General features: G+C 44.0%; 1 protein-coding gene across 1 annotated transcript in view; it reads right to left on the bottom strand.

The window, feature by feature from the left end:
- ANO2 (anoctamin 2) overlaps positions 1-18,816 on the bottom strand; it is a 332,293-nt gene that overhangs the window by 234,717 nt on the left and 78,760 nt on the right. The window contains exons 5-7 of the mRNA XM_044996576.1: positions 14,738-14,889; positions 12,760-12,814; positions 11,126-11,177 (exon numbers count right to left, since the gene is read on the bottom strand). Of these exons, the coding sequence (XP_044852511.1) occupies positions 11,126-11,177; positions 12,760-12,814; positions 14,738-14,889 (259 nt within the window). The remainder of the gene's footprint in view (positions 1-11,125; positions 11,178-12,759; positions 12,815-14,737; positions 14,890-18,816) is intronic.

Genomic DNA, 18,816 nt, shown 5'->3' with positions numbered 1-18,816 from the left:
AATGATTTTGTCTCCTGGGTGGGTCCTCTTTCCACTGTCTCCAGGCCCATCAAAGTATCCACGGGGCTCTGCTTGGTGTCAAGCTCCTTATAGAACTTGCAAGTCTTATATGCAGCACCGGAGCGATGGTTTGCCTCCCTCGCCTTATGATATGCCTGCCTCAGCTCCTTTATCTTCGCTCTCCACTGCAGCATGTCCCGATCATAGCGCTTTTCACACAAGCCTTGAGAAATCTGCCTGTAGGTATCAAAATTCCTATGGCTCAAGCACAGCTGGGACTGCACAGCCTCCTGTCCCCATATTCTGAGCAGATCCAGCAGCTCTGCAGTGGTCCAAGCGGGAGAGCGTTTGCTGCGATAACCTGCCATGGTCACGTGGGAAGATGTAATGACACCTCTCCAGGCTGAGCAAACAGGAAATGGAATTTCAAAAATTCCCCAGGCTTCTAAGGGGGAGGGGCAGATGGTTGTTTACCTGACTGCACGGTAGTGGAGTTTAAACTGCTGACCACAGCGGTCAGGATGGAAATAGTGGGACACCTCCTGGAGACCAATTAAAGCGATAAAATCACGCATGGTGTCTACACTGGCACTTTGTCAACAAAATTTTGCACACAATGCCTTATGTTTCTTGTCGGGGTAGTTTTATTTTGTTGCCAAAGTGGCATTTTTGGTGCCAAAAGTCACTTTGCAGTGTGTACGCATCCACTGTTTTGTCGTCAAAACTCTGTATTGTAGACAAGGCCCTAGTTCGTCTCCATGTTGTAGTAAATGTACACTAGGGAACAATCTTACTAACCTTTGGTCAAATCTAGTTTTAAATGTACCAAATGCTGGAGCTTCCACAACTTCCTTTTTTATAACAATGCAAAGTTATTTGTCTTCATTTAAAACTCTGCCCACAGGAGGAAATAGTTTGGTCTGTGTTCTCCAGATCCATGGCTGTCCACAAGAGCTGCACCAGTAGAGAATCTGTTTACTCCCACTGAGCACACAGATGTCAGGTAGGAAATTAGATGGGGAAAAAATGGCAAGAAGCTCTAAAGCTCTAAAGAGGCACTTGAGAGCTCAGCTGTAACTCATGCTAACATGGCTGTTTGTCCCATCTAGTGACTAGACCACACATAGAAGTATATGAGTCCACCACTGTCTTTGAGCTAATGGACCTCATTCTTTAATTTGTGCAAAGGTCCTGGTATTCAGTCTCTGTGGACAATCCAACCAGAGACATCATTATATGATACAACAGTTAAGGTTAAGACTGCTAGTCTATTTCAGATCCTTATTTTTCTGCTATACTGAAAAATTACCTACAAAAGTTATTCTTTCAGGCTATCAAATCTCTCATGGCCAAATGAGAATTATTCTGGAAAGTTTCAGCAAAATCCATTTTTGGAATTAATCAAACATTACTAATATATTTTCCCCCTTGTACAAAGAAAACAAAATCTGATCATTATTTCAATTGATATTACTGGGAAATGGGATGATTTTTAAATCTCCAAACTTGGAATATACCAAATCCACTATGGAGAATAGTTGGTGCTTCGCATAGCTTATAGCACATTTAAAATTAAGTTAGAAGAAAACATTTCCTTAAACTCTTTATTGCACAACAGCATGCACCAGCCTAAATAGCAGCAGAAGTGATCTTGTACAACTGTAGAATTGAACAGTCAAACTGGGCCAGTTTTAAGTGTTCAGTGTGTTATTATGCTGTTGCTCAATATGTATAATATACATACAATTGTGGAAAACAACTGCAGCTATTAGGGTCCCTGTTTCTATTGCCATATCGGAGAGGCAGGGAAGTGACGGAATCATAAAAGATGAACAAAATTAGGCTGCTTAAGCAACTCAGTGAGCCACTAATCTATGGTGCACTTGAGACCATCATTAAATCCAGAAATCATTTAATTAATATAGAAATTGTAACTACTGAATTTCCTAATTTCCATACAACAATCAGGGGAGATAGCCTCTTAGGAGAAGTTCATAGCTACAAACAATGTTCAAATGAGTGGAAGCTGAAGTCTAATAAACTAGTATTATCAGTAATCGTTGCTATGGAACACAAAAGCAAAGGTCAAAACTGTCCACGAGGACCACGTACCATTCAAATACAACATGAAATAAGGAGCAGTGAATGAGCACTTCATGCAGTCTTCATCTGTCTTAAAGCACCACAAAAAGCCCATCTGACAGAATGTACCTGTGTCCACAACCTACATACTATTGTAATAATTTTTGTACAAAGAATGTCTTGTGAGGTATCATTTGAAAACTCATAATTTGCTGGTCAATACTGTCCTGATAACATATATGTAGCAACCTTGTATGTGAAGTTATAAGATTCTACTCTATGGAGCTATTAATGCATGTTCCAGACTGAGTTTGGCAAACAGGTCCGTCATTTCAACATTAAACAGTCATCAAATGGGAAGGGGAGACAAAGGAAGTTCAAACAGGTGAAGGAACATCCTTTCCCGTAGACTTTTTTGTCTCTTGGTACCCAGCTGGAAATGTTTTTCAAAAGAGGAACTGAAACTGTAAAAAGGAGGGGCAAACACTCCAAGACTCACTCTCCCTGTCCATCACATTCACAACACCTGAAGTGACAAAGGAAGCCTTCACTGAATTTTGGGAGAAGGGTCCCTGACATAGAGGGTTTGGTCCGTAAGACGGCTGAAAGCATATGGTGAGAAACTTTGCTTGAATCTGATATAGTTTGTTACGTTAGGTGCCAGGAGCAGTTTAACTTTATTTTCTTGTAATCATTTCTGACTTTTATATCTCATTACTTGCACTCACTTAAAATATCTCTCTTTGCAGTTAATAAACATTTAATTGTTTTGTCTAATCCAGTGTGTTTAAACTGAAGTGTCTGGGAAACTCCATTTGAGGTGGCAAGTTGTGTGTATATTATTTCTATTAAAGAAAAAGCAGACTATTAAACTTGAATTGTCGAGGAAAGCGATGGGCAGGACAGTACATACATTTCTGTGGTAAAATCTAAGAGTGTGTTGGGGGTCACCTTAAAGTACGACCAAGGCTGGCAAGAGCCAAGGTGTGGCTGGCTGGTTGTAGCACACCCACAGACATACCTGGGAATGACTTGCATGCTGGAGACTGTCTGTGAGCAGTACTCTAGCAGCAAAGCATTGTAAAGGGCACCCCAGGTTAGAAGGCAAGGGTGACACAGCTACTTATTAGTTTTGGTTGTATGTAGGTATGTCACAGCCCTGAAAAAACTGGTTGCTAGTGCAGTACCTCTTCAACCAAAGGTTAAATAAAATTGTACTGGAAACGTAGGTTATCTTCCTAAGGAGGTTCTTTAAGATAAAAATATACTTATTGGAGGTGCTCTTTGGGGCAAGTTGCAGTGATTCCAGTGTTCAATGGTTTGATGTATTCCTTACAGTACATATGGTGGTGCTTCTTAGCTTTACAACCTCTTTAATGCATGCTGCCTATGAAACTATCACATGAGGCTAACCACCTGCAATTACTGCCCAGTAACTCATCATCTTCCAGTCTTAGTTAAGATTATTGAAAAAGTCGCGATGACAATTTTCACAATATGTAGTTGCTTCTTGACCCTTGTCAATCTGGGTACCAGCCTTTCTATAAAACAAAGACTGTGTTGACTGCACTAGTAGATGGTATCCTTCTAGCAATGGATAAGGATCAGGTATGCATTATGATTTTGCTACATCTATCAGCTGCCTGAGATACCATTGAGGGTGAGGTATTATTAAAGCTATATTAGAGCTACTCTTGTATGGCTTTGTTCCTTTCTTGCTGAGTGTTTTCAGACAGTGGTACTGGGCAACTGCTCCTCCTCGCTGAAAGCACACTCATATTGGGTACTGCAATGTCCATCTTTCTCTCCTCTTGTTAAACATGAGCATGGCGACCTTTAGGATATGTGGGCTGAAAGGTCCTCAGCATGCTGTTGACATCCAACTTTATGTCTTCATCTCATTCAACCCAGGCAAAGTGGTCAATTCCTAATTATTTGGTTGAGATTGAGGGTTTACAGGATGAGATTCAGTCTGGATAAAACTTTGATAGCAGGAAAAGAATCAGAATAATCAATCCTAATTAGAGCTATGTGAACATTTTTGGACAAAATAGTTTACTAACTGAAAAATGCAGTTTCGTGTCAACCAAAGCTATTTGAAAATTCAGGTCGAATTTGGTGAACGGTTTCAGCTTGAAAAATAAAATTTCAATAAATTTTTAAAAAGTCAAACTATTTCATTTTGACATTTTCTAAATGAAATGTTTTTTACTTTTAATTTCAAACATTTTTTTTTGAAATTTAGCTAATTTTTTTGAAGTAAAAAAACAAAACAGAAACCAAACCAAACCACAGAAAAACATTATTTATGATTGAACAAAATGTTTTGTTCAACTCAAAACAAACTGTTACATTTAACCTGAACTTTTCTGGGGGGACGGAGGGTGCTTCATTTTGGCAAGAAAAAACAAAAAAAATCCATTTAGGGTCAACTCAATTTTTTTTCATTCAGTAGCCAATTTGAAAATCAATCATTCATTCAGCTCTAATCCCAACTGGCATCCGTCCTGCCATTGCAGTCTGTGATCTCTCTTGAGCATAGACTATTAATTCTGATGAACTGTGTAACGTATTTTGTGAGGTGGGCTAAATAAGCCAGAGTCATTATCACTTGTGACCCAAGGTAAAATTTGGACCTAGGACTCTAGAGAGAAATGACACTTTTTTAACCAAATATACTACCCAGTCCATAAAATAAATAGACATTTCAGGGCTTGTCTAAGCTAGGGTGTGAATTCAAAGCGCAATAGCTATTCCGTGCTAACTCTACATCTGGATACTCTTGTTCTGCACCAGTGCCTTTTGGTGGTTTAGATTAATCCACTTCCACAGTGGATTATATAAATAAGGAGTAATTTCACTAAAGATGGGGTAGCCATTAAAGTTAATAGAGTCACCCTGGTGTAAAACCAGTATGAGAGGAAAGTCAGACCCTATTATCTATATTGTATGAAATATTTCTTTTAGTAACTAACCTCAGCTTAAAGTAACCCATTCCATGGACAAAGCTTTGTGCTGCCCACACACTGTGCAACTCCATGGAGGTCAAAGAAGTGGCATGAGGTATAATGTGGCCACATTTACAATGCACTACACTCATTTCTCCTATAGACAGATGTGACAATTCTGAGGGTACCCAGGACTCAGAGTCACCTGCCTCCTTCAAGAGGGGGACTTGCTGGTGCTTAACTGAATGTCAGCTCCCTGACACCATCAGCCTGTGAGCCACCCAAACAAACTCCTCTGAGCTGTTCCAGCCCTTACTTTGCCTTGGAGGTTAACAATAGGTGCATCCCTTTCCACATTGAAGTATTCCCTGTAGTTCCAGCCTCTTATCTACAGAACACTCACAGAAATATCAGGTCTACTGTCCCCAAAGGAACAGTGTAAACCTGTATCAGAGGGGTAGCCGTGTTAGGGTACGTCTACACTACAGGAGTAGTTTGATTTAACTTAGGTCGAATTTGTGGATTCGACCTGATGAATTCGAATTTGTGAGTCCACACTAACGGGGCAAGCGTCGACACTGGAAGCGGTGCATTCTGGGCAGCTATCCCACAGTTCCCGCAGTCCCGCTTCCCATTGGAATGCTGGGTAGAGCCCCCAATGCCTTCTGGGGGAAAAATGTGTCGAGGGTGGTTTTGGGTAACTGTCATCATTCAACCGTCACTCCCGCCCTCTCTCCTTGAAAGCGCCGGCGGGAACTCTGTTCGCGCACTTTTCTGGTCAGTGACAGCGCGGACGCCACAGCACTGCGAGCATGGAGCCCGCTGCGATCATCGCTGCACTTATGGCCGTTGTCAACTCCTCGCACCTTATCGAACATCTCTTCCACAGTCAGCTGCTGAGAAATCGGGCGAGGAGGCTCTGGCAGCGCGGTGAGGACGTGAAGTGTGAGAGTGGCACAGACCTCTCACAAAGCACGGTACGCCGCGCCGTGGAGATTATGGTGGCAATGGGTCACGTTCATGCTATGGGACGGCGATTCTGGGCCCGGGAAACAAGCACGGACTGGTGGGACCGCATAGTGCTGCAGGTCTGGGATGAATCACAGTGGCTGCGAAACTTCAGGATGCGTAAGGGCACTTTCCTTGAACTGTGTGACTTGCTGGCCCCTGCCCTGAAGCGCCAGGACACCCGGATGCGAGCAGCCCTGAGTGTGCAGAAACGAGTGGCCATAGCCCTCTGGAAACTTGCAACGCCAGACAGCTACCGGTCAGTAGCGAACCACTTTGGCGTGGGCAAATCTACCGTGGGGGTTGCTGTGATGCAAGTAGCCCAGGCAATCGTTGACCTACTGCTCTCAAAGGTGGTGACCCTGGGAAACGTCCAGGTCGTCATAGATGGCTTCGCCGCGATGGGATTCCCAAACTGCGGTGGGGCTATAGATGGCACTCACATCCCTATCCTGGGACTGGCCCACCAGGCCAGCCAGTATATTAACCGAAAGGGCTACTTTTCAATGGTGCTGCAAGCACTGGTGGACCATAAGGGACGTTTTACCAACATCTACGTCGGGTGGCCGGGCAAGGTTCATGACGCGCGTGTGTTCAGGAACTCTGGTCTGTTTAGACGCCTGCTGGAAGATAGTTTCTTCCCAGACCACAAAGTAAGTGTTGGGGATGTGGAGATGCCTACAGTGATCCTCGGGGACCCAGCCTACCTGCTAATGCCCTGGCTCATGAAGCCCTATACAGGCGCCCTGGACAGTGACAAGGAGCTCTTCAACTACCGGCTGAGCAAGTGCAGAATGGTGGTGGAGTGTGCTTTCGGACGTCTCAAGGGGAGATGGAGGAGCTTACTCACTCGCTCGGATCTCAGCGAAACCAATATCCCCATTGTTATTGCAGCTTGCTGTGTGCTCCACAATCTCTGTGAGAGCAAGGGGGAGACCTTTATGGCGGGATGGGAGGTTGAGGCAAATCGCCTGGCTGCTGATTACGCTCAGCCAGACACCCGTGCGATTAAAAGAGCCCAGCGGGAAGCGCTGTGCATCCGGGAGGCTTTGAAAGCTAGGTTCCTCAGAGAGCAGGGTAACCTATGACTGTCCAGTCTCTTTACAGAGAAGCTGAACCTGCCCCTGTTTCAGTTACTATTGTCTTTTTTCAGCGGTTACATACCCCGTTCACCAGGTTTCCCCCCTTCCAACAGACGTTTAAAAATAAAGTTATTGGAACATTTTAAATTAACAAAGTTTTCTTTACTAACGAATTCTCGTTCAAGGGTTACAACAGGGACGCAGACTGTGGTGGGTACGGTGTGCAGTGATATACAGACCGCTTCTACACTCGAGGACTGACAGGCTCCTGCTCCTACAGCGGTCTCTGCGGGGAGGACGGTTACCGGAGGGTGTGCAGGAAGGGGTGGGTTTGCAGGAAGGGGTGAGGGGTGTGTGGGAAGGGTGAATAGGTGTGGGGGGATGATGGCTCTGGCTGGGGCTCAGGGCATCGGAGAGGTTCATGGCTAGGGTGGAAGGGCATGGTAAGGGCAGCCTGCCTTGCCATTTGTGGATGCCAGGCGCTCGGACCCTGGGGCAACATACACCTCCCAGACTGACCTGGGGCAGCAGACACCTCGCACAGTGACCCGGGTGCCTAGTGACTGCACTCTGTGTGTGACCTGCTGTTGATCCTGCCCCCATGTCTGTACCCTGTTAATGGTGGCTGTCCTATGCAATTAACAAACCCCTCCCCCACCCTTCACACAAAGTCTTCTGCAAAGAAACATGACGGAAACAGTAATGAACAGCAAACTATTTTTAATACTCAACTACACAGTTGGGGGATGAAACTGGGATTTGGGATCGGGTGAGCCAGGAAGGCAAGCAATTCTCATACTTTAGGGAATGAGAGCTGTTTGGTACATGAGCGCTCTGCTGGGGTGGAGTGACAGTTTTCACGGCCCCTAGCGCCCCTCCTTCTTGTGATTTTGGGTGAGGGGGGGACAGGACTTTGTGGCGGGGGAGGGCGGTTGCAGATACAGTTCAGGGGGGCTCTCTGCTCCTGCCTGCGGTCCTGCAGAACATCCACAAGGCGCCGGAGCATGTCTGTTTGCTCCCTCATTAGTTCAAGCAGCGTTTGAGTCGCCTGCTGGTCTTCCTGCCGCCACCTGTCCTCCCGTTCGCTGTGTGAGCGCTGTTGCTGAGAGAGGGTCTCCCTCCACTGGCTCTGCTGGGCCGCCTCGGCTCTGGAGCTGGCCATCAGTTCAGAGAACATCTCATCCCGAGTCTTTTTCTTTCGCCGCCTAATCTGCGCCAGCCTCTGTGAGGGGGATGCCGGGGCAGTTCGGGAAAGAGCCGCAGCTGTGTGATGGGAAAAAGGAAGTGATTTCCTTCCAAAGATACATGTTTGCGAACACTGAACACAGTCTACTCAGTTTCTGTGAACAAGACCATACAGGGCACCTAATCTCATGTGCTCTCAGGACAAGTTCGAATTTTCGGCATTCGCTTTCATTGCCTGGGGTCTTGCACTGGAGATCGGACAAGCGGGGCAGGACAGCAGAATCCGTGTAGCAGCCAGGCCTGGTAAGCCGGAAACTTTAGGCTGCTTAACAGTTAATGGATAGCAGGGCCCTCCTGCTGCAGGCAATCTGGAAAGCATAAAGTCTGACCCTGTTCCAGCCCCTCGCGGCTGTCCCCGGGAAAGATCCCTGTATGCTTTTCCTCTGCAGCCTACAACACGTGGCTGTTAAACGACGGTCATTGTTATGCAAAGGAAAAGTCAAGCATTCACAATAGTAACATTAAAGTAATTCCCCTAATTAGATGCAGCAGTCGCCGAGCGAGATCACCCTGAGGCGGGTCTCCAGGACAAACAGAGAGCGAATGCTGCGTGAATCCCTGCACAGACCAGGGCCCTATGCTGCCATGCTGGTCGAGGCGATGCTCCCATTATACCTCCTGATGGCCTGGAGCGGAAGAGTGTGCTTCCACGGAGCACCCAACAAGGCACCTCTCCCCAGGAACCTCCTGCGGAGGCTTTTCAAGTACCTCTCAGAGAGCTTCGTTGAACTGTCCCAAGAGGATTTTTGTTCGATACCTATAAGCATTGACCTTCTTTTTATATAGTTTTTATTCCTGTTTTGTTAAGAAATAAATGTTTACATGTTTATAGCACTTACCGACTGATCCTTCCCCTGATTCGGAGTCTGGGTTAACGGCCGGGGAGGGTTGGTAGGGGATCTCTGTGAGGGTGATGAAGAGATCCTGGCTGTCGGGGAAAGCAGTATTGTAACCGCTGTCGCCTGCCTCGTCCTCCACAAACCCTTCCTCATCTTCCCCATCGGCGAACATCGCCGAGAAACTGCCCCTCGACACTATCCCATCCTCAGAGTCCACGGTCACTGGTGGGGCAGTGGTGGCAGACCCACCGAGAATGGCATGCAGTGCCTCGTAGAAGCGGCATGTCTGGGGCTGGGCTCCGGAGCGTCCGTTTGCCACTTTGATTTTTTGGTAGCCTTGTCTCGGGTCCTTGATTTTCACGCGGCACTGCGTTGCATCCCGGCTGTATCCTCTGAGTGCCATGGCTTTGGAGACCTTCTCGTAGGTCTTTGCATTCTGTTTTTTGGAGCGCAGCTCCGAAAGCACAGACTCATCGCCCCACACAGCGATCAGATCCAAGACTTCCCGGTCAGTCCATGCTGGGGCCCTCTTTCTACTCTGAGATTGCATGGACTCCTCTGCTGGAGAGCTCTGCATCGCTGCCAGTGCTGCTGAGCTCGCCACGACGTCCACACAGGAAATGAGATTCAAACTGGCCAGACAGGAAAAGGAATTCAAATTTTCCCAGGGCTTTTCCTGTATGGCTGATCAGAACATCTGAGCTCGGACTGCTGTCCAGAGCGTCAACACAGTGGTGCACTGTGGGATAGCTCCCGGAGCTAGTAAGTTCGATTTGCATCCACACCTAGCCTAATTCGACATAGCCATGTCGAATTTAGCGCTACTCCCCTCGTCAGGGTGGAGTACCGAATTCGAACTAAAGAGCCCTCTAGGTCGAATTAAATGGCTTCCTGGTGTGGACGGGTGCACGGTTAATTCGAATTAATGCTGCTAAATTCGAATTAAAGTCCTAGTGTGGACCAGGCCTTAGTCTGGATCTGTAAAAGGAGCAAAGAGTCCTGTGGCATCTTATAGACTAACAGACGTTTTGGAGCATGAGCTTTCGTGGGTGAATACCCACTTCGTCGGATGCATGTAGTGGACGAAGTGGGTATTCACCCACGAAAGCTCATGCCCCAAAACGTCTGTTAGTCTATAAGGTGCCACAGGACTCTGCTGCTTTTAGTGTAAACCTGCTGTCCATTTACTTCCTAAGTGCAGGATAAAGGAGTGTCTCCTTGCCTTCTGCTTAAACTCCCAAGTTCATTGTCTGTTCTCAGGGACAGTAACACTCACCTTCCCTTCCCATGACCCCATCCCCCACCCTGCAGTGCTTGTTTTTCCTAAATCCTGCTTCTTCCCTGTACGTTTTGAATCCTCCTTCGCAACTTCCTACATAAATGGGTTTCCACTGTATTGGATTACAATGCTTGATTTACATGTGATAGCTGAATAATCATCTTTTATCTGGCAGAAAAGCTGTTTGTCAACTCTGCCTTGATACAGACTTTAGGAACATATTTTCAGCATACTCCTTACATAGTATCTATACATTAATGTCACAATGCTTACGAAGACAAACATGAGCCTAGCTTTCGTTTAGATTTATGTTCACAACACAAATGAACATAGTTGATGTAAAGGCTTGTCTCTTTCTAATCTGCTAGAAAGTCTTTAAAAGTAATTGTTCAAAAGATGACAATTTACTTTCTAACATTATGTGGTTCCTCAGAAAAAGGGACAGTACTATATCCCCAGGGCTGATTTTATTGTTAAGAATATGTATTTTGTTTCAATCTCTAGTTCATGTGAAAAATGCATTAGTACATTTTTATATACTGTTAGACAAATATTTTGATTATTTTAAATTGTATTAAAATAAAAGTACTGAAAACAATCACCTTCAAAACAATATAGATATAAGATTGTTAATTCTCTTACCCATACTGTTTTCGGCCTTTGTACAAGATGTACGCTTTAAAATTTCACGTACCTACAGAAAGAAAAAACAGTGATGCAACAAACATTTTATCTCTTAGGATTAAGTTAATTACAGTGCCAGCACAAGCCACAGAACTACACATAAAAATAAGGTGTTCTTCTGTAGTTAATTTATAGCAATATTTAAATCAATCCTGTGTTTGATTCATGTATAAATATATTGTTTAGGACCATTGAATTTAAATTTTGAAATAAATAGAACGTTTTACTAAAGCACTATAGAAAAACCTAAGAAAGTTACATCTATGAATAATATTTGAATCCTCTCTTTTAGTAATATATTTACTAAAAGCCTCTCCAGAAGGTACAACTCATAGATTATATCTCTTTGCTTGAAGAAAAAGTTGAAAATATCAGTCCAAATAACCTCTCCAGAAGGTACAACTCATAGATTATATCTCTTTGCTTGAAGAAAAAGTTGAAAATATCAGTCCAAATTCTCACATGGTATAAAGTAGAGTAGCTCCATTGCCTTCAACAGACCTGTGCTAATTTACATCAGTTAAGTCCCACTGCCTTCATTGAATCTGTGCCATTTACATCAGCTGAGAATCTGGCCTCCAGTCTTTCCTATGCTTTTAAATGTTGTCACAAGGATTCCTGAAAAAAGAACTGATATTTGGCTAAATTCTACTTGCCTTTATTCACAAAAGCAGTCAGTCACATTACTTTTAGCAAGACGCTCAAATAAATAATAAAATAAAATAAATAATACCTAGCTCTCATATAGCACTTTTCATTAGTAGGTCTTAAAGTGCTATACAAAAGCAGCTCAGTATCATCCTCATTTTTACAGAGCATGAAACTGAGTCACAGAGAGGGGAAGTGACTTGCCACAGGTCACCCACCAGGGGAGTGGCAGAACTAGGAACAGCGCCGCTTCCTGCCTCCCGCATTGGCCTGGGACCGCGAACTGCGGCCAGTGGGAGCCGCGATCGGCCGAACTTGCCGACGCGGCAGATAAACAAACCAGGCCGGCCCGCCAGGGTGCTTACCCTGGCGAGCCGCGAGCCACTGGTTGCTGACCCCTGGTATAGAATATGATTGATTGGCTGCACATTGTAATAATTTTGTTTATGTTATGAATCTAGAGAGCCTAGAAATACTATAGATAGGTCAGATCCTCAGCTGCTGTAAATCAGTGTAATGCCACTGAAGTTAATGGCACTATGGTGATTTATACCTTCTTAGGCTCTGGCCCTAAAACCCGTAGCCAAATCCTGCAAGGAATTAAGTGGAATTATTCCAGATTTACACCAGTTTAAGTGAGAGCAGAATCTGGTTCTTCTTTTCAGTAATTGACATATTTACCAATATCTAAATAAATACTTTAGGAAGCATGACAACATTAAAATATGATGAAGACGGTACTCTTTTCCAAGCAATTATGAGACAGATGATTTGTTTACCAACTGTCTGGATCTGTCGCACCTGATTGCACTTTTCTGTTGCTATGAAACAATAAGCAAATACTGATGAAGTCAGCAAGGGGAACCAGGTGCATTCATTGTTGAAGCAGATACCATTGAGCACAGAAGATTCTATCAATACTGAGGCCACATGTGTTTACTTACTATTCGACTGCGGGTAGCATTGTCGAAAAATGTGTCTTTGTCTTTAATGTTGTACCTTAAAATGTTGAGAGACAAGATTAGTTATGTTTTCATGAATGTTACTAATGAATAGGATTATACAACAAGTTGGTTAAGAATCCATCTGAAACAATTACAACAAAACCTGTATTAAGTGACCATTCAAGCAAAGGCTTGAGAAAAACCAGCTGCTTAAAGGAGAGAGAGGTGAAGCAGAACTGTATGTATTTCTGGATACTCTAAGGTGGTCTTTTAAGACAGAAGGTTTCTTGATCCTATTGAACTCTACAAAGATTTCAGTGTATTAAGAAGACTGTGGGTTACATAGGTTGAAAAGAGGAGTAGGAGTTAATGCAGAAGCATTATCCAAATGTAAAATTCCTTTTGGTAAGGAAAGTTTTTATTGTTTACATAGACTGACATTCTACGTTTTTTTCCTTATAAAATAACCAGTGTTCTAACATTCCTTGACTCAATAAATGCTATCAGCTTTCAACTAGCTTTAATGCAGATGTTCATTATTCTTTTTCAGGATGACTAAGAATTCAATACGACATTTGCTTCCATACAATCAATCCGTAACAGTTATGTAATTATTATATTATTACATAAATAACTGCTAAACAAACCCAGGAATCCTCATCAATGAAATTAACTTTGCCAGTTCACTCCCTCTAGCTGACTTAACATGTATTCAGTTTTAATGAAAATTGTCAGAAAGGGCAACAAATGATGTGGTAGGTCATTATATTTATATGACTTTATTTGTCAAACATAAATGCAGGGAACCAGTTCTTAATGAGGTAATAAGAACGGTTAAACATCATATTAGGCCCAAACATATTATTGTGGGTGGAAGGGCAGGTGGCAAGAATTCCTTATTTGCATACTATTGGCCAAATTTTAATTACTTTCATAAATCTAATCTAACCAGAAAGAAAAAAAATGCTTTGTTTTAAGTTATATCTTTTTATAAGCTAGACTGCATGGTTACATTCCCTACTCATAATTTATTTGGTACTTTCAATTCAAGTTAAAAACACACCTATTTCATTGAATACAACCCCTTCTGTTACCTGCACAGTCATAAGTATCTTATCCAATGGAAGCAGTTATATCCAGTGAGTGAAATTCTGCATTGACTTATATCCTGTGCAAACCCACTAAAACCAACAAGCGGTATAAGTTAGATTCACATTCACTGAAACTACCTTACACCTTACTAATGTGCATGTGTAACACATTAGTGTAACTTACACACCAAGGAACTGAAAAAAGATGCCAGTTAAAGAGGGAGTTGGCCTATCTTGCATCCTCTTGTTAATTGCTTTTCTTGCTATGCCTCTCTTCTCATCTCTCCGCACGTAACTTACATCAACTCACCTTCCATTAAACTGACCCATAAGGCCAAATTCAGAGGTGATGTGACAGGGTGTGTAAGTTACACAATAAGTAAGGGTGAGTGAGAATTCCAGGGGCTCTGCTTCTCCATTCATTTACACCAGTATAACTCCATTAACTTTACTGGACTTATTCCTGATTTGCATTAATTTAAGAGGAAAATCATGTATGTCAGTTGAAGGAAGTTGATAGTGAGACTAAAGGTACTGTAAGGTGAGGGGAGGCAGATGGCATAGGTTACCAAAGTTATACTCCTACTGGACTTATTTGGACTCACTTTTGAATTTGACCCAAAGGGATAAATTCTGCTTAAAAGCAGCCAACTTTCATTTACCTCAATAGTAGCTGCACCTGCATATCTGAGAACAGAGTTCAACTCAGATGTGGAGATGGACCTAAACCTCAAAGTTCATATCAAGAGCCAAAATACCTGATGTGTCAAGAGGTGCTTGGATGTTGATTCAGATACTTACTTAAGTACTAGGTTTTACAATGGAAGAAGGATACCGACAGAATTTTACAGTCTGCTTAAATGGCTTTTACATTTTAAAATACTCACAAATATATTTTCTCTCTGGAAAAGGGGTAAGACAAACTTTTCATCTTTGTGTTGTTTTGTTGTGGCACCTTGGGCTGCAGAGGCTTTGTAGCTTTGTGCCATATTTCATAGAGCTTCTTGAGAATTCCTCCTTCTTCTTTTATTTCATACATCTAAAGGAGTAAAAACCATGTACGTTATCAAATGACTTTCAAAATGTACATCTAAAAAAAATACATAAGTGAGCTGGACTCTGGTCCCATTTAAAACATTTAAAAATGGAATTAAAGTCTGTGGAGTCTCTGAAGATATATGGCTATGTAAGAGAGATCAGACGCTGTCCCTTGTGCTTTAGGTTACATCAGCCACAGTTCTGGTCCAGTTCCTAAGCTTCAAATGTCATTATGTGAAGTAGTTCTCAAGCACCTCAGGAGGTGAGACAGTGGTCAGACAATAACCTCCTATTCAGCCATTCACCGGAAGAATAGCATAAACATACAAGCACAAATTCAGCAGTGACAATCAGTGGAATACATTACACAACAATAGAGCCCTAAACGGACACAAATTTATAGAGCGGATGTAGATATCCGCGGACATAAATCGGTATACGCAGAACCACAGGGCTCTTCTAGGAACCGCAGAGGCGAAAGAAGCAGAATGTGGGGCCACCGCTCCCAGGAATCCAGCACCCCGTTCCTCCAACATGGCTGTACCACCGCCAGCCCCGCTCAGGCAAGCACCAGGCTCACCAGCAGCTGTCCCTGGTCGCGCTACTGTGTGCAAGCAGCACACATGCTCCCAGACAGGAGACGCAGGCAGCTGCATGGAGGGGATGGGGGCAGGGCTGGGGGCCACGCCGGAGGACCTGCCAGCATGGGGTGCTGGCTCCTGGGAGCGGTGGCCCCGCATTCTGCTCCTTTCGCCTCTGTGGTTCCTGGGAGATCCCTGTGGTTCTGTGGATACTGATTTAGATCTGTGGATACCTGCATACACGGATATAAATTTGTACCCATGCAGGGATCTACACATCAAGTGTAAACCAGTCAGAAAAGGGGGCTAAATGAGTGTAACCATAGAAAAAATATGCAACTTGCATCAATTTGGCATTAACATGTGTGCAAAATAAGTCCAAGTTATATGACTAATGGACAGAAAGATAAAAGGGGTAGCAGGAAAAGCAACTAACAGGAAAGTGTAAGGCCATGTCTACACTGCCAAATTAAGTTGACCAAACATATGTTGGCAAATGGCCGCTGCAGCAATTGCATTGCTTGTGCATGTCTATATTTTCCTCTTTGTGTCGGTGGGGCACATCCTCACCAGGAGCGCTTGTATCAATTGTACTGTCAGCGTTGTGGGATGGCTCCTAAAAGCCACTAACCGTCAGTGTAAGCAATGTAGTGTCTATACTGAGACTGTGTTGGCCTAACTACATCGATCTTGACTCTGTGCTGCTCATGGTGGTGGAGTTATTCAGTTGGCATAGCAGAGCAGTTAATTAGGTTGATGTAAGCTATCTCGCGTCGTCGACCTAACTCCCTAGTGTAGACCAGACCTACGATAAAGCAAGCAGTGTAAGTTATGCTACTTTACCATTTACACTCACATAGACCTCTTTTCTGACCAATTTACCCATCATTCACATAACTACTAGACATGTTCCAGATTCTTCCAATAGTACACCCTTTTACTCCAAGTTGAATACAGCAGTTCATCGTCTCTATCTTACAGATTCCATTTCATTCAACTAGTGACTGTGATTGATTACGTGCCTGATTCACTCCCCACACACCACTGTAGTAATCTTTGTGCAAAACACGCCTTGTGAGGTATCATTTGAAAACTAACAACTCTCTGGTCAGTAATATCATTGTGAAATGTATGTCGCAACATTATATGTAAAAGTATGAGCATAAGCTGAAATCATGAATGAGGTGTGTTTACCAGGCAAGTCTGGGGAGTGGGTAAACCTGTTTCTCAAAGACAAAGGACAAGCTGATGCCTCTAATCAGGTGTCATCAAAGTTGATGGGCAATCACCTAGCAAGTGGCCATTCTTTGGCAAGGAAGCAGAGCAGGAACAAACAACATCTTAGCAAATAACAGCATGCAACCAATTTCACCACCAGACTTCTTGTCTCCCTCCACGCAGTGGGAGTGAACTTTAGGTAGGGGTAACCCTCAGGAAAATGCATTTCAAAAGGTCACTGTGCTGTCAAAGGGAAGGACAAAATCATCCCAAGGTACCTCTGTATATCCACCTCTTTGGGTACAGCTACACTATAGAGCAGGGGTGGCCAACCTGAGCCTGAGAAGGAGCCAGAATTTACCAATGTACATTGCCAAAGAGCCACAGTAATATGTCAGCAGCTCCCAGTGCCTCCCACACACCAGCAGCCCCACCAATCAGTGCCTCCCCCTCCTTCCCAGCACCTCCCAATCACCTGTTTCCTGGCGTCCAGGAGGCTCTGGGGGGAAGGGGAAGGAGTGAGGGCAGGCTCAGGGGAGGGGTGGAATGGGGGCAGGGCCTTTAGCAGAGCCAGGGGTTGAGCAGTGAGCACCCCCCGGCACACTGGAAAGTTGGCACCTGTAGCTCCAGCCCCGGAGTTGGTGCCTATACAAGGAGCCACATATTAACTTCTGAAGAGCCTCATGTGGCTCCAGAGCCACAGGTTGGCCACCCCTGCTATAGAGTTTACAGCAGTGCAGCTGTGCCACTGAAAGCTCCCTAATGTAGTCACTCTAAGCCAACAGGAGAGAGAGAGCTCTCCCTTCGGCTTAACTACTCCAGCCCCTGCGAGCAAGCGGCAGTAGCTATGAAGGGAGAACTTCCGCCACCAACAACATAGCACTGTCTGCACTGGTGCTTATGTCAGTGTAACTTATGTTGCTCAGAGTGGTGGTTTATTCACGCCCCTGAGCAACAGAAGTTATGCCAACATAAACTGTAGAGTAGACATAGCCTCTGTCTTTCACCCAAGAAGACAAAAGAAACAGCCTTTGGATTTTGGGAGCCGATCCTGGCCTGAGAATTTGGTGAGGAATATTACTGGAAACGTATGGTAAGGTTTCCAACTTGAACCAAGTCTACTTGGTTAAATTTTAGTACTAGGAAGCATATAATCTGCATTGCTCTTGTAATCATTTCTGACTTTAATGCCTTATACTTCTGCTCATTTAAAATGTCTCTCTTTGTAAGTAAATAAACTTGTTTGATTCTTTAAGTAAAACTAATCTAATGATGTGAATTGTTTGGGTAACTCCATTTAATGTAGCAGACTGTCCAGGAGAGGGCTGGACAGTGCAGAACATACATTTTGAGGGGAAATCTGGGACTGGGAGTGTGTTGGGCTCCCCTGCAAGTGGTAACCAAAGTTGGTGGAAGCCAGAGTGTCATTGATGTGTGGCTGGCAGGCTGCAGCTACACACAGACACTCAGGGTGCGACCTGCATGCTGTTTGTGAGCGGCCCCGATGGGAGCTACAGCAGCAAAGCATTGTGAGGCTGACGTAGACCCTCACTGGTCTCCTTTGCACCCCAGAATGTCATACTAACTGAATATTTGTTTCCTCTACTTTTAGGCATTGATCTTCATTGTCCCCTTTCACAACCAAGCCACTGATGTTTGGGACTGCACTATATAAAGAATGGGCATATTTAGACATGGAGTGACTGTGATATATGTGTATTCATGGAGGGGGAAACTGCTTGTGTGTATCTGTAACAGAGAGGAGGGCAATAACTTTGCATCGTGTGTGCATGTAGGCATGGGCCACAGGAGGGTAGTTTATAGTGCTTGGTCTTCAAAGACTGATACTTGAACATGATATTGACAGTTTTAGGCTTGGCAAGCCTGTCAATTCACCAGTCTAATAATGTTGATTGACTTTTCAATTGACCACCTATTTGAGCACAGTAAAATCTTGTCAAATATTCCAGCAAAAATGCCCTGGGGGAGATGGCAGCCTACCTTCTTGATTGCATCATGGTACCATTTTTGGTGGTGGGGGGGGTTGAATTTCATTTCATTGTGTTGCACATTTTTTTGAGTTAAAGTAACTCCGTTAAGTAACTTACTTTTTGTAATTAGGCATAAGG

The sequence above is a fragment of the Mauremys mutica genome, chromosome 1, assembly GCF_020497125.1.
Source record: "Mauremys mutica isolate MM-2020 ecotype Southern chromosome 1, ASM2049712v1, whole genome shotgun sequence".
Classification (NCBI taxonomy): Eukaryota; Metazoa; Chordata; order Testudines; family Geoemydidae; genus Mauremys; species Mauremys mutica.
The sequence above is the reverse complement of the archived record's forward strand: the minus strand, read 5'-3'. Positions and strand labels throughout refer to the sequence as shown.